Raw genomic sequence first — 16,959 nt, 5'->3', positions numbered from 1 at the left:
GTCTCCATTATTGTAATTTTCTGCTCAACTTGCTCTGCAACGACACAACCTTGTTTATGCAGTGGCTTTCAGCATGTTTCCTATAACAGCGTCTGACATGTTTACGTTTTACGTGGCGTGAGAAAGTGACATAAACCAAATGAAATCTGATTAGACAGATCTGAGATTTCAATAGAACTTCAAACCACATATGAATGCAGCTCAAAATGAATTGGTAGACATTTCATGTGATTTTTTTGTTGTTGTTGTTTTTGTTGTTGTCATTCAAACTTGCTAAATGTGATCAGATTTGGACTGACAGTCTGAACGAAGTCTCTGGTCCCCATTCACTTTCATTGAACTTAAGTTAAAGGCTGTTCACATTTAGCCTGATTAAGCAATGTGAATGTGCAATGCAATGATGCTCTTGAATCGAAACAATAGATCCCTATGTAGCTATTCACACTGGGCGTGGTCAATCACGGCATGATTAAAGTGTTTTTTTTTTTTTACCAGTGTGTCTGTGGCAAGGAATTGCAGAGAAAATGGGAATCGATGATGAGTTTAAAGTCTTAAGCATTATAGATAGTTGTGTTGCTGGTGTAGTACCAAACTTTATTTATCTTAATTTAAGCCTAATGTTGTATGTTGTGCAGTAGACAAGGTTTAAGCCAAATGTGCAAATGTGTTAAACCCTAGTGTGGAGGCATGAAATGTGAAACATTGCTTTATAAAAGATAAAATAATCTAAATATTATAACATGAGCAGTAACAACCACATTAATTATAATAATGCAGAACTGCTGAATAATCAAACATTCTAAAACATGACCCATTTATGAGTGTAACAAGGAGAGGTCCAATGGAAAACCTCCGTTCAACGCATAAGACAGAGGATGACCCTGCTCATCAGTCTTCATATTCTGGTAATGGCCTCCTCTGCTATAATTAGACAGAGTAATGACTGAAACCATCTCTAGGAGTTAATTATTTAAATGTCCGTTCTTCATCCCTGAACTCTCATAGGAGAGTCTATCAGAAAGCCCTCTTCAGCATTCAGCTGAGTTTGGAATTTCTTACTTAAAAGATGCTGATAGACTTTATTGACTTTTTCTGTTTGCATGTTGCTAACCTGATCTTGCAGTTTATATAACCATAGGATCAAAGTTAGAGTCAAACTTTCTGAATGCCTTATAAGTGAAAATGATCAAATATTATGCATTGTATATGTTGAAATATCATCCTGTAGTTTAATTCTGTTTTTATCTACAGTTTATTTATTTATATATATATATATATATATATAAAATATTTTAATTTTTATTATTATTATTTTATTGTAGAGCATTGTATTTAAAGCTTTTGTTTGGCACTTTGATTTATTGATTACGTTGTGTTTGCTTTGATGTGCCAACGGTTCAAAATTTGTTTCACATGTCAAATTCCAGGGTATTTTCAGAGCTACCAGTGTAACATGAACTTTGGCAAGCTTGTAGTTGCTGTTTTTCTGAAAGGAGTCATGTATATGGCAGCAGTTTAACTCAAACCTCAGGCTATTATCTAAATTTGCATGCAATTTGTTTTATTATGATATTCAAATCTTACGAGTAAATTGAGAGGATAAGGAAGCACAAGGACACATACTGGCGATACAGAGCTGCCTGCTACATCTCGCTTTCTTTATGTTATTGCAGCAGGTATTCAAAATAATAAATTCTTGTCCAACATGCAAGTAGAAAAGTTGCATGAGATATATGCCTGTAGAGTTCTGCAAATTTCTGTAGAACTTATATGCAACTCGTTCATGAAGTTGCATAAATCCCTTGGCCAATGTGTATTTGATTATTAAGTTTCCTATAGCTAATTTGATAGTACTTGCATAGATGTGACTTTTATGTAATGTATACAGGTAAAGATGGAATATATTTTTGCTTTCTTGGTGATGCAGCAAGTAAAAGTGGTCTAATGGAAAACAAAGTAATGATTCATTGACATGAAACCTGTAGTTCAGTAAGTGAGTCATATGTTGGTTCACTAAAGGCTGTGACAGATTCTATGTAGGCCTCTACATGGAATGTAAAACACTGAAAACAACACTTCAACATTGCCAGGACACTAAATGCCTTGTTAATCTGCAAATGATTAACCTTAGTGATAGACCAAGGTCACAAAAAGCATTTTAAACTGATCAATTATTCTTTTCTCTCTATAACCACCACTTCCAAAAGGACTTGTGGTTTTCAAATTGTAATGGATGGTTTTCCGTAATATCTAGCTGAAAGCACAGGATGAAAATGATACAGTGCATCTAAAACTGAATCCTCATGACAGACAAGAGGATGTGGTGGAGAGGAGGAGAAAGATGAGGGTGTGTGTCAGGCTTTAGAGCCACTAAATCCCATTATTAATTTCAGTTTTCTATGGTGCTTATGTTCTTATGAAAACAATACAATTTCCTCTGGTGGCATTAACCTCCCTCGTCCTAATAGCCGCCTCTGTCCTTGGTACTGAAAAAGTCAAAATCCGATTTAGTTTGTAAGGTTTGCAAATGAAAGCTTGTCTTTTTTTCATGGATGTAAACAGACATACCTTGACATTTGCAAATTAAAGCACGAGTAAATCTTGAGAATGTGTGTGAGCATCTCTTAAAAGGCTTGAACTTGCAAATTAGGCACATTGACCTGGTCACACCCTTTTGTGTTTCACTTGCAATGTTGTATCTTGCGACATTTCAATATAAAATGTATTTATGGAGCACTTAACCTGTATAATAACACATCAGCATTTGTTCTTACCTGTATTGGTCTGGTATCTTATACACTGTGAAGATTATGACGCAGAAGATGCTCGTGTTAAGCAGCAGATGGTTATGCTCTCTGTGACTGTGTTTTACAGTAGCAGATGCTGCTGGTATGAATGAAATGATTTACAGAGGAATAGAGAAGTGTTTCACTTTTTAATCCCTGAGAGATGGCACCATGTTCCCGGTTGAATTGTCGTCCTGCCTGCCCTTGAGTTCATCTCTGTTGTGAACCACTCCTGGCTATCAATGCTGGCCCATCAAACTGGCACAGAGAGGGGCTGATTGGTTTGGCAGTGTGAGAGAGCAGGAACCACAGTGCCAATGTGGGACGGCTATCAGTTGCCACAGTGAACAGTCAGGGCTCAGGACTTCTGCCAAGCTGGTCATCACAGACCTTAACACAGACCTTCTACGCACTCATAGATTGTGATAGCTTTTGTGGTAAACGTGTTGTAAAAAATAATAAATCCACTTAAATACTTGTCATCTGTTTGAATCAACTGTGTTTGGAATCTATTGTTGTATGCTGTCCTCTAGTGGTGACAAACATATGAAGAGCTTTTTCTGTACTGATGTCAAGTGACCCCAGAATTTTTTAGTCTCTGAATGTGTGGCCATTATTGCAAATGTTCAGATTTCCCCATCTCAACGCAGGTGTGTGTTTGCCGTGCCTTGTGGATGTGGTTCCAGTTAAGAATGAGGATGGTTTAGTCATCATGTTCATCCTGAACTTTGAGCTGGCAGGTCAGCCGGACAGACCCATCGACAGCTCACCGGGCAGAGACATCAACCACAAACACACCATCCCCTGGCTCTCTAAAGGTACTCAGATCGGACTGACAGATTTAATTCATTACATTATACTGTATTTGAATTTCAGATTTGGTGTTGCTTCCTCACATTTGTAAAGAATGTGTGACAATTATGTTCAGGAATATTTTGTATTGTACAATTAATTGATGCACTTTAGTAGTAGTTCCTTGTAACTTAAAGGATTGTAAGTATAAATTCGAGACAATCATAATTTTTTTTAATGATCAATGAAATTGTTTCTTTACGTTTACATCTCCCATAACCAAAATACTGTTTTTTTACAGTACAATACAACAATAAAAAACAGGCATTATAAATATTATAAGTCTTATGAAGATGCATGAATATTTGAGTAATAAAATAAAGAACAATTTTATTAGATATTTTGACATTTTTATTTTTAGATTCTATCTATCTATCTATCTATCTATCTATCTATCTATCTATCTATCTATCTATCTATCTATCTATCTATCTATCTATCTATCTATCTATCTATCTATCTATCTATCTATCTATCTATCTATCTATCTATCTATCTATCTATCTATGTTATGGAAGCTTGTTTCCGCCATTGAATAAAACATTTGAAAAGATAATTGTGACATTTTATCTCACTTTTTTCTCAGAATTGCGAGATATAAACTCGCAATTGCATGTTATAAAGTCAGAATTGCGAGATGTAAACTGCAATAAATTGATAAAAAGTCGCAATTACCTTTGTTATTTTTTATTCTGTGGCAGAAACAAGCTTCCGTAGTCTGCCTATCTGGCTCTTACTGAAAATGTTGAGTAATTTATGTAAAGTTACTTGTCCTGTGAACACCGTTGTATCCTGCTTTTCTTTAGAGACCAAATGGTGGTATTTATTGGTAGACTTGTTAGACTATTGTCATAATCCATTTGAATTATAATTTCATGTTTTTGCTGGCAAAACATGTATATCTAATATAATGGCATATTTATAAGCTGCTTGCAAAACATTTTATGGTGTCACAATACACACCTATTTTTAAATGGCCATCAATGAAGATGTATTTAGACAGCAGGATGGTTACAGCATAGCTATTCATACTTTGCAGTCACGTGACTACCATGGATACCTGGCGGGCAACAAACTGGTATTTTCAACGTAGAATCCTGTAGTTCCAGGTCTTTCTAGTAGCTATCAAGTCTGTTAGTGAGCTAGCTGCATAACTAGGGACTAGGATTAACTCCAAGGTAGCTAAATTGTGTAAAGCAGACAAGGTTTTTTAAGATAATCGAGCAGTAATAATTCCTCCGTAAATAATCTAGCTCTACTGTTGGGTCATCTCTGGTTCTCATTGAAAATCATAGATATCACAAACCTCAAAACAACCTATCACACACTTTTGTTGTTGTTAGCAAAAGACGACAGCTGTTACTGTGCGTTCACACCGCCACCGTCGAGAGCATCAAAGTGCCCAGAAGTCATTCATTTTCAATGAATTTTGCCGCTCTCGCCGGCGGCGGTGTGAACGTACAGTTAGCCTAGCTTAGACTCATAACACAAACAGCTGACTCGCTGAACCAGCTGGTGGTGTTGATTGACGAAACTACAGGGTAACTTAAAGACACGATTAATTACATGATCATACACCCATTGTATTCAAACAAATGTTGAAATTACCTTTGATGGAGTGATGGAATGATCACTGCACAGACGTGTAATGTTATACTGTGAAGGTTGCTTATCTCATCTGCGGTTAGTGCAGTGGTTCTCAATTCCAGTCCTCGTGACCCACTGCTCTGCACATTTTGTATGTCTCCCTTATTTAACACACCTGAACCAGATCATCAGCTCATTAGGAGAGACTCCATGAACTGAACTGAGTGTGTCAGATAAGAGAGACATACAAAATGTGCAGAGCAGTGGGTCACGAGGACTGGAATTGAGAACCACTGGGTTAGTGCATCCAATCACACAACAACTATCTGGCATGTCGTTTACACCTCAAAACACCAACTTTTGTATAGTAAAACTGGTGACGTCCTGGCAAGATCCTTGATTAGTTTACTGGGTTTCGTTGCTGGAGAACGACGTTCTTGCCCGCCAGCCAGTACTTGTGACGTCACGTGCAAAGTATGAATAGCATGTATGGGACCCCAATTCATGAGCTACCATTATTGTGTTTGAATTATGCAATGTAATGATGATCTGATAAAATACTTAACTTCCTATGTCCTCAGCAAGAAGACACAGACTCAGGCTGCCTTTGCCCCTGCTGCGCTCCCTGAGTGGCAGTAAACAGTCTCTGCATGAAGATTCTGAAAAAGGCTACATGCAGCCGATGCCCCATATGGGCCATGAGTCTGTAGCCCTGGACAAACTGCTCTCCCTGCCTGAACGCTCTGCACTCGGGGGATCTCAGCTGTTGTTGTGGGAAGATAAGGCTCAAAATGAGCCTGAAAGTGAGCCACGGCCATCAGAAGTGTCCCCTCCCCTGCCTCAGGGCTTCTCCCAGTCCTCCCCGCGTCTGCACAACCTCACCTCAGAGGCCTGTCCGTCCAGCTGCAGTATGGCCCACAGCCGCTCCTGTGAGAGCTTGTGTGGCATGCGCCCCTCACCCTCCACCACTGACTTCAACTGGGACAGGAAGCTGCCCGTCAGACCTAGTAGCACAGGTGATGATAGAACCAATTGGCCAATTAGCTAAAGACCATGGAGTGATATAAGATAGTAGCACCGACATGTTGCCATGTACAGTCCAATAAACAGTACAACAGTCATTATACTAGTATTCCAGAGAGCCATGTAATAATTGAAAACAAATACATGCAACATTAGTTGATGAGATTAATTAGACCTTTGTTATTTTTTTCCTTCTAGGCGCCATGCACCGCAAAGCCAGCTTACAGAATTCTACTTCTGACTCAGATCTCGTTCGGCTCCGGACCTCAGTTCGGGGTCCTCAGATATCACACAACTTAGATATGAAGCCGGACCCCTTAATTGCTGTTCCGCCCAGTGAGATTGACATCATCGCCCCCTGCAAACTAATAGACCGGACCCATAATGTGACAGAGAAGGTCACTCAGGTGAGGTTTTTCACTCATACGGTTGCAGGGTGGAAGTCTATTGTGAGCAAAAAGCATTGTGACTTATTAAGAATGTGTTTTATTAAGAATCTTTGAGAATGTGATGTTTTAAAACTGATCAATGACAAAATAGGGAATTTGCAGGAATGTTAAATAATGATCTTTAATCCTGAAAATATCAGATGTAGAGCACAACAATTCTCTGTGGTATGAACTTCTGTTCTGAGTATTGTTTTACTGAGGCTGCGTTTACACTTGGCATTAACATGTGACCCTTATCCGGATGTTGTCCACATACGCATTGAATAGACAAGTGTAAACGCACTTCTGATCGGAATGTTATCCGATCAGCGTGTCCAGGTTCGGAGGTAGTCGAGGACGCATTGTGATCGGTTCTCAGTGTAATGTAAACGCAATCCAGTCATCTTGTCTGCATTCACAGGTGGACGTCACACAAAACCCCGCCACTGTCATTATTCCCCCTCCTCTCTCCAGGAATTACTGCACGTAGCTGTGTGGTTTTGCAATACAGTCGAGTGCGAAGTACATCGCAAATATACTGAAATGTTTGCCTTAGCCCCCGAAAGTTGCAGAATCATTAATTTTCTGTAAGCAACGTGCATTTTTCCCAGCACAGCTGGCAACGTTCTCGGACCCACGTTTCTCTGTACCATACGTTTCTCTGTGTTTCCATTATGGCATCTATCCACATTATTAGTACTTGCAGCCTCTTCATCCTCCTCATTTTGCGAGATTTGTAAAATGTCCCCCGACTGAAAACTGTTTTTAAAAGAAAACCCACCACTTCAGGTCGATTTTGCACCGCAGCCATCCTTTTTTTTTGCGGGAATACGAGATCCAATCTATTATCCAGATACAGAAGCCACTTGATGTGGACAGGTATAAAAGCACCATGTCCTGATTGGCTTATGATCCGATCTGCTTGATCGGATCACAGTGATCGCATGTTAATGCCAAGTGTAAACGCAGCCAGATATTTTGGGGTTTTCAATGGCTGTTGTCTACACTACCGTTTACAAGTTTGGGGTTGGTAAGATTCTATAATATGTTTGAAAGAAAACCCTTATGCTCACCAAGACTGCATTTCATATAATCAAAAATACAGTAAAACCATAATATTGTGAAGTATTATTATGCAGCAATAATATATTAAGCAGCACTGCTACTTTCAGCTTTCGGTTGCAAATGAGGAGGAAACGGATCTAAATGCAGCGGTTATAGATTTATTAAACAAAACCCTCAGAACACTAGAAAACTAGGAATCAGAACAATCGATTAAAGCGCAACGAGACAGAAAGAAATCTAGAGTTAAATACACAGACAAACCAATCAACCAAATGAATAACAGGTACACATTATTCAAAGCATGAAAAACCATGGAAACGAACTGAAAACTAGGGCTGTGTCCGAAATCACCCCTTATACCCTTAAATAGGGCATTATTTGAGGGAACAGCCGTTTGTAGTGGTGTCCGAAACCATAGTGGATGTTATCATTCAATCCCACAATGAACTGCAATAGTGAATGTACAACCGATGTATGCTCAGCGGCTAGAGAGAATACCCATAATGCACTGTGACAGAGTGCATCTGTTTATCTTACTACTGGAGCTGCCAGTTTGATAAGTTTCAAATAATTATTAAACAGCAAGCACAAACTTCTAGCGCACTCAGTGTCCGAATTAACTCACTCGTTTTCATTCACTCCCTCAAGTGAACTATATTAGTGGACTAATATAGGGAATAGTGAATGAGTGTGTAGGGGACGATTTCGGACACAGCCTAGGACACAGAACTAAAACATGTGACAAACCCACCCAACACAGAGACAAACCCAGATTATCCCATTAAGATATAAATTGGTCTGACTGATATATATAGGCCTATCACCAGTTTTTTTTTTCTATCCAGTTGGTGGCAGTAGAAACAGCTTTATGGAATACATGTGCATGTAGCAGTGAATATTTAGGATTTTGGTAACACTTAAAGCCTTTCTGTATAATGCATTATAATGGTATTCATAATATAATGCATTATATCTTTTCATAAATAATTGTAGCCAATGTTAAAATGCATTGTAATTTTGCAGATTCCTTGTAATAATCCCAGACATCTGAAATTGTCCGTTTGCCATGTGATTTATTGCATTATACTTTCATAAGGTATGTTATGAGGTAGTATTACAATGTATTATAACTGTGGTTACAATTATTCATGAGACCATACAAGGCACTATAAGGTGCATAACAAGGCATAATTAATGCATTATATATAAATGCTTCAGGCAAAGTGTTACCAAGAATTTAAACTGTGGTCTCAGGGAATTCTCCAAAGCAATGTAAAAAAAAAAAAAAAAAAAAAAAAATAGATAATACATATGCAGTTCACTCGTCGTGCAGTCTTTTATAATTGTTCCACTGGAATATCTCATACCTGGGATTAATGTAGCGTCCTTGTCAGTCATATAGGCCGCTGCACACGGCTGGCTGAACAGACACTTGCCCTGCATTCCCATTTGAAGGGCATTACAACAGAGCACAGAGGGAGAATGAGGTCATGCCAAGGGTCACATGGCACATGCCGCGAGGTGTCCTTCCATTTTCAGCTGAGTTATCTGGATGCCCCATGACAGAAAGATCTATATCTCCTCAACTGAGCAGCCATTAGCACTCATGTGAGTGTGTGTTCAGAGATGCTTAGTCATTTGTCTCTGTTTAGACCAGTGCCCTGTTGACATAATCGGTATTATCACTATTTAGGAGTAGATTTGATTTAATTGAAGTTCATTCACCCATTATAAAATTATAATAAAAATTATAATAATTATCTAAATATTATTTTAAAAAGTGTTTTTCATATTAGTATTTTATTTTTTTCAGTCACATTTTTATCACAAGCTTTTTCGTTTGTATATTCTAATAAATAAGTCTTGCATATCAGATTTTTTCTTTTTAAAGTAATACTTTTATTCAGCAAGGATGCATTAAATTAATCAAAAGGGATAGTAAAGATTTTCATTATAATGTTACAAAAGATTTCAATTTCAAATAAATGCTGTTCTTTTGAACTTTCTGTTCATCAAAGAATCCTATAAAAGGTGGTTTCCACAAAAATGTTAAACAGCACAACTGTTTTCAACATTGATAATAATAACAACTGCTTCTTGAGCAACAAATCAGCATATTAGAATGATTTCTGAAGGATCATGTGATACTGAACACTGGCGTAATAATGCTGAAAATTCAGTTTCACCATTCCCACCAGGAATAAATAATATTTTAAAATACATTCAAATAGAAAACAGTTATTGTATATTGTAATAATATTTTACAATATTAATGCTTTATACTGTATTTTTGACAAATAAATACAACATTGGGGAGCATTTAAAAAAAACATTAAATCTTACCAAAACCAAACTTTAAATTTTTTTACTTGAATAAAACCGATTCATTTAGCTTTTTTCAGTGCAGACACAGTGTTTTTGTTTCTTGTAAGGGAGGTGTTTTCACAGAGTTGTGTTTTGCACAGGTGACTCGCAGCTGCTAGTTGTGAATTTGCTAATATCTTTGCCAGGGGAACTTCTGACTATCCTTAACTTAAATTAACTATTTTGGTTAATGTAATGCTGTAGGGAAATAGAGGGATACCTCATCCCCTTCCTCTTCCTCTGTCTGTCCTATCGTAGAAGTGGCATCCCTCTGGTGCTTCTCTCAGAGCCCCAACCCAATTAAAGTGTCATTAGCTCATTAATCACAATGACACACTCATAGGAGGCCTGAGCTCTCACCTGACCTGCTGGAACCACCACCCTAAACAACAAGCCTATTCTCTTTCCATCAGAAACTCTTCATTATTTCTCAGTTTTTGTATGTTTGGGTGGGTGGGTGGAATTGTTGGGTAGAACGACAAAAACTGTTTATTTAGTTAATGAATTATGCAGTATGGAAATGCTACTGTGCCGATCAAGCTGTATTTGATCGTAGACAAAAATCATGAGAGATTGCCCTGCAGTCCTTTGCGTGCACTTTCGCATGCACACATTTCTCATCCCTTCTACTCACTGAAAATGTGCTGTCTCCTTAGCCTCCACTAACCATATGGCTAATCCTGAAATGATGCTGATTGAGATTCATTCAGAGATCATGCAAATGGAGAATAGCTAATGAAGCCACTGAGCCACCTCAGGTGATGTTGTGTCTGAAATGGCTCCCCATTATGAGCTTTTCGCAGGATGCGTTTTTGCATTTAAAAACAACTAGAGGAAGCAAAATGGACTGAACAGTTTTAAAAAGACATTTTAAAGTCTGATTCTGAACCACTTTTAACTTGACACAGTGCCTTATTGCAGTGCTCATGAAGGGAGATAACAGTGAATGAAAAAACAGTGAAACCTTCTCTCCAAATGAGCGGTTCCAGATTACGCAAGAGTAGGGGGAAGCCCCGCCCATGACAATCTGCCCTATTAGCATAGATACCGCACTGAGTGGGCCGCAACAGTCCGCTATTTCTGTTTCCTCAGTGTAGCAGCTGGAGATATACAATGGCTGCACCAAAAACAAATGTTCTGTTATTGGATGTTCCAATGAACATAAGAGTCTCCATAGGCTCCCGGCATCTGAGCCACTGAGAACACCCTGGTTGAATTTCATTTATGAAGGAAATGTACCACAGAAATTCGTTAAAGTGTTATATATTTACGCAAATAATTTTACGCCTGACTGCTTCATAAAAGAGGGTCAGTTAAATGCTGGATTAGCACAAAAGTTGTTTCTGAAAGATTTTTTGATTAACATGATGGTACATGCTAGTTGATGAGTTGAGTCAACTTAACTCCACAACAACTACATAAATGTATCAGGGTTCTCAAGTCTCACGCATTGGCCGTGAGACACGCAATTCAACCAGTTCACACGCTCACACGCCACACCGTGTATTTCTCACGCTGAAAAGGCAATGCCAACCAAGTTGTCCTGCAAGCTTTATATATAACGTTGTATACGAGGCGCAGGCACACGTGAAGTTTCCTGCCGCCAGCACGTATCTCGGCCAGATTGCATTCGTTACTAGGCAACATAGATGCGCGAACACACGGAAGTTGACGGAACATTCTCGGCCACCATACGTTCGTTACTAGGTAACCAACAACATCGCGCGAACACACGCCGTGATGGAGAAGGTAAGTTGGAAGAAAGCTCGTCTAACATTTTTAGGCTAGAACATTTAATATATAGCCCATCGTATACATTATTATTGATGCAGTCAAAAATTCTACACCTACTTTGCAACCAGGCCAGAAGCTTTGGCTCAGTTTGGCTAGCTTACGTTATCTGAAACTAAGGGAAATGTTATTGGGTATGGGAAGGAATGAAGATGTATTTCTTCATTTTATTTTAAATTATATATTATACTGTATTAATAGTCTTTCTAGTTACATTAAGGCTACATGTATTAAAGCAAGAGTGCTCTGGGTAATATTTTATATCCTGTCAAAACATACATTAATCATTGCCATTGCATTTGTATTTTTCAAATAAATCATTATACCATTTCGACTGGTACCATCAGAGGCTTGATATTGCGGGGCAGTGCTATGGTAGAGTATTTTAAACAAAATCCTAATATTAAATAGCCCAAACAAAAGTTGAGTACAGAGTTATGTGAGAACGCTCAGAACTCATGATACATTTTAAAAAGCACAGCACACAAATCTGCATAATTACCTTATGGTAGGCTACTCACTCAGGAGTGCCGGTTCACACAGAAATCAAATCTATTATAATCTTTCAAAGAGAAAATGCAAGACGCCAAACGCGGGCAGTGGAACGGGGGGAAAATGCAAGGTCTCGAGGCGCGTTGTAGTTGAACTTATTTTAACTTGAGTGCTACGTTTTGAGAATGCTGTGTCATGCGCGAGACGCTAGACGCGAGCACAACAGTTAAACACGAGTAGTGCATTCACACTGAAAAACAATGGAAAAGTAGCAGAGTGGAATGGTTGACGTTCTGTGTGAACAGCCCCTAATGCCGATGAATGCTTTAATCAATACATCTATATTTATGGCGCTTTTCCATTACCAGTACCAGCTCAGCTCGACTCGACTTGACTTGACTTGACTTGACTTGACTTGACTCGACTCGACTCGACTCGACTCGACTCGACTCGCCTCGGCTTGGCTTGGCTCGCTTTTCGCTCCGTTTTCCATTGCAGATAGTACCTCCACAATAGTACCTGGTCGTCATAGCGACGCCGCAGGAAAATGCTGTGACTTAATCTTCTACGCGAGGCACCCGCTACCCAAACACACAGGACAATGGAGGAAATCGAGTGTATGCTGTTTTTGTTTTTGCTGTTTTTTATTCAGGATATTCCGTCTGGCGCGTGCAATGATGACGCAGTGAATAGTGACGATTCTCTCTGACCAATCAGCAGTCTGCCGTGTTTTCACGTCACATTTTAATATCGCCTCAGCTCACTTAGAACCTCGCCGGAGGTGGTACGAAAAAAAGTACCTGGAAGCAGGTACAGGTACAACTTTTACACAGTGGAAAACCAAACAAAGCCGAGTCGAGTCGAGGCGAGGCGAGCCGAGGCGAGCTGGTACTGTGTAGTGGAAAAGCGCCATTCGTTTTTTCACATGCATTAAACGAGTGTCAAATCAGTTCTGAGATGCTGGTCCTCAACCAGTGTCATGTCACTCACTCCATGTGAGATCGGCTTATTGCCTTATGATATATTAATTTATTTTAGAGTCATAAAACCCTATTCAACAACATATAAAAACAAAATAATCTTTAGAGTAATTTTATAAAGGTTGAAGGTTGAAGGTTTTTTGTTCTTAAAAAACAGGTTGAAAAACAAAAAGTTATTTAAAAGTCATGTCATCTTAAATTACAATGTAGTGAAACAGCTGTCGTCAGGGGTGCTGCAGCACCCTCAGCACTCCTAGTTCCCGCGGCCATGGGGCTGCCTGCAGAAATTACAAATGTTTTGATGGTACTTGCTCCAATGGTAGAAAAAAAATGGAATTATGTTGAGCTGAGCTCAGCTCAGAAAGCATAATTAATAAAAAAATCACATCGTTTTTTTTAAATAAATTGTAGTAGATTAATATGTTAAATTAAGGGGAGACACCCCAGGTGAATGGGGAAAAAAATTAACTAATAGATATCAGCATGAAACTTCCCCAGTTGATTACTGACATTAAGACAAATATCTTTTGTATTACAAGTTTTTAGAATATTTATGTTTAAATATGCAAATTAGGTAGTATCTCAATAAATATGCACTAATTTGCATATATTTCCAGAAGAGAAATCTGAACATTGGATAAAGCCAGATTAAAAATTCTTGTTTCATTTTGTTGACATATTAGAGTCAAATGTTTTTACAGAGGGGATATCTCTATCTTTATCTATCTCTTTTTATCACTCCATTAATCAGAAAAAAACTGTCGTTTTTAAGTATAAAATGTTGTATAAATCAGAATCTGAATGATATATGAACAAACCCCTCTGTAAAAACCTTAAGAATATAGATAGGAATACAACTGGAAAGTTTGGTGTACCGGTATGTAAGTGCTCCTGGAGTGGAGATTTCTGGCTCAGAGTGAGAAAAAACACATTTTGAGAAAACGGCCTTTAAAATTGACATCAGCCAATGAGATTTCGCCTTTAGAGTTAAATGCCCCATCGTACTTTCACGATTGGTTGCTGATAAAAAAGGAAGTGACCATATTTGGATCCGACAACATTGTACAGGAGAAAGAGAACTTTCCAACGGTATATGTGGTGACAGGGTGCAGACAGTGATCGCGGAGCAGCATGTTGATTTAGAACGCCAACTTTTTTTGAATTTAGGAGAAATCTACAGACGCAAATAGACAAAGTGTAGTAAAATAAAGACCTAAATGTGTATTTTGGACTTTTTTCACCACAAGTCTGAAAGAAGACATGTTATTGAAGACAAATAGCCCAAAATCTCAAAACTGACCAGTGAAAAAAAAACTATGTTTTTGCCTGCTGTGTCTCCCCTTAACAGCCCAAATATAAATAAAGCTGGGCAGCAGCACTTTGTTTGTATGATTCTGAACTCTAGTTCTTAATTAATAGATTCATTATTTAGATGTTTAAATAATTTTATAGAAACTAGAGAAACAAAGTTTGTGTTTGTAACGAAAATTTTGATTGGTTTATTTGCTTATCAAGCATTAGACGAAAATATCTCTTTAGTAATGATGCTTTCTCTTCTGGACACGGGCCTCATAGTTGCTAATATATTCACATTTATTTATGCGTGCCATCCATAAATCTTTTCTATAATGAGGGTACGTTTTTTTTAACTTGCTCTTTGTGGAGTCGGCCCATTTGGAGTTGTAAGTTAATGAGACAGCATGGAGGATCTAGTATCTTTCTTTGTCTTGACTCTAAAGTGTATTTAAACCATAGAGATTTTCAGATGTAATCGTGCTATCCTATTTTCACCACTAATGTGTTTCTGAATGGTCATTTTGTATAAATGCATTAATGCATTATGCTTCTAATTATTACTTAATGTATAAATCAGCCCAAACTGCAGAAACTCCACAAAGTAATGTTAATCTTTGCAGGTTTCTAAGAATTTAGCAGGAAAGGATGATCAATTTCCTTGTAGAAGCAATTATGGCATTTTTTCACCAAAATTATCTCAATAGTGCCCCATTCCATAATACATCACGAAGGATCTGCAAGGTTTTTCATTATTCACCATGAAATGTGCCTTTAGCTAAGAGTATCTCAAGCAAGGTCATTTCAAGTTTCTGTCTAATGGGAAACTGAGTAGTTTTAGAACAATGACTACTCAGTGCCTTTAGACATGTTGTTCATTTTTAAATTATGTACATCTCCCAACATACAGCTGAGAGTTTTTATTATTTTAATAGTTTACAGGATACAGGCAATATGGCAATATGAGAGTAGCCATTGACACAAACGTCTGACATTTAAAACATGTAAAAATGAATGATGTGAATCAAAATTATATATTGCAATGCAATGCAGAGTGGATGGTAAATTCAACTTGGACCATGACATAAAGAAATACTTAAGGATAAATTTTATTCCAAACCATTTAAAAAAGGCTATGACTGAACTCCATTATTATCTTTACTGCTGGCTCAGTGTAGTGGCAGTAATCATGTCTGTTACACTTCACTGAATGCCTTCAGAGTGAAAACATCATAAGTCACATTAAAAACAGGTTAATGTGGTATTGCATATTCAGAGAGGTCTTATTATCTTTGCCAATGCTTTTTGACTCACTTTAATGAAAGGGATTAGTCATCGTCACCTAGAAAGCAGAGACTTACAGTACATTGTGTCTTAGAATAATATCAGCCTTTTCTTTTGATATTTTGGTAACACTTCAGGATTCAATTAGTTAATGCATTTGGTATCATGAACTAACAAGGAACACTACTTTTACTGCATTCATTAAGGTAGGTTAATGTAATTTTTTGCATACAATAACTTTCAAAACCTTTGGGTCAGTATATTTTTTATTCAACATGGACACATTTAATAAAAAATGTGTATTCCATCACAGGAATATATTTCATTTTAAAATATAATGAAATAGAAAACTTGTAAAAATTGTTAAATACAAAGTTCTGTCATGAAGTTCACATCATTCTCTTTCGGGCACAGCTGCATTCTCAGCATTTGCTCTAGCAGTTGGAGCGTGCTTTCAGAAACCCTCCATTAGAGATGCGCGGTTGGCGGTTACAGCCGCGGACTCCGCGGATAAACCGCGGATCGGGCGGATGACGTGACGAAAAATAATATTTTAATTCAATTCGGGCGGGTGGCGGGCGGTTGAACCAATCAAATGAAAAATATTATGTATACAGCAATCAGCGGATGGCGGGCGGGTGCGGTTTTGAAAATTGGTCAAAAACGTTGGTGCGGATGGATGGCGGATGGATGATGAGTTTTGTGATGCGGTTGCGGATGAAATAATAGCCCATCCGCGGATCTCTGCCCTCCACCTCTCCCAACTCCACCTGTTTAGATCTGCTATTGGTAATTCATGCACGCTATATTGTACAGCAGCAGCATGTCTTACTTGCTCACGTGTTGTATATGTATTGGCAGTAGCAAGTCCCTTGCTTGCTCTGCAGCAGCAGCGTAACAGATCTATTCTGCCAAGACCAAACATATAATCAGTCATATCCAGCCACATCCATTACCATGCCAAACACTCCGAGAGTTTCACAATTTTGATCAAATAAATGCAGCCTTGCTTAG

The 16,959-nt window shown here is 38.2% G+C and overlaps 1 protein-coding gene across 2 annotated transcripts in view; it reads left to right on the top strand.

The window, feature by feature from the left end:
• Positions 1–16,959, top strand: part of kcnh2a (potassium voltage-gated channel, subfamily H (eag-related), member 2a) — a 48,318-nt gene that overhangs the window by 11,826 nt on the left and 19,533 nt on the right. For both annotated transcript variants that reach the window (XM_084118932.1, XM_084118931.1), the window contains exons 3-5: positions 3,437–3,604; positions 5,807–6,241; positions 6,447–6,655. In XM_084118932.1, the coding sequence (XP_083975058.1) occupies positions 3,437–3,604; positions 5,807–6,241; positions 6,447–6,655 (812 nt within the window). The remainder of the gene's footprint in view (positions 1–3,436; positions 3,605–5,806; positions 6,242–6,446; positions 6,656–16,959) is intronic.

The sequence above is a fragment of the Abramis brama genome, assembly GCF_963993115.1.
Source record: "Abramis brama genome assembly, chromosome: 7".
Taxonomy (NCBI): Eukaryota; Metazoa; Chordata; class Actinopteri; order Cypriniformes; family Leuciscidae; genus Abramis; species Abramis brama.
The sequence above is the reverse complement of the archived record's forward strand: the minus strand, read 5'-3'. Positions and strand labels throughout refer to the sequence as shown.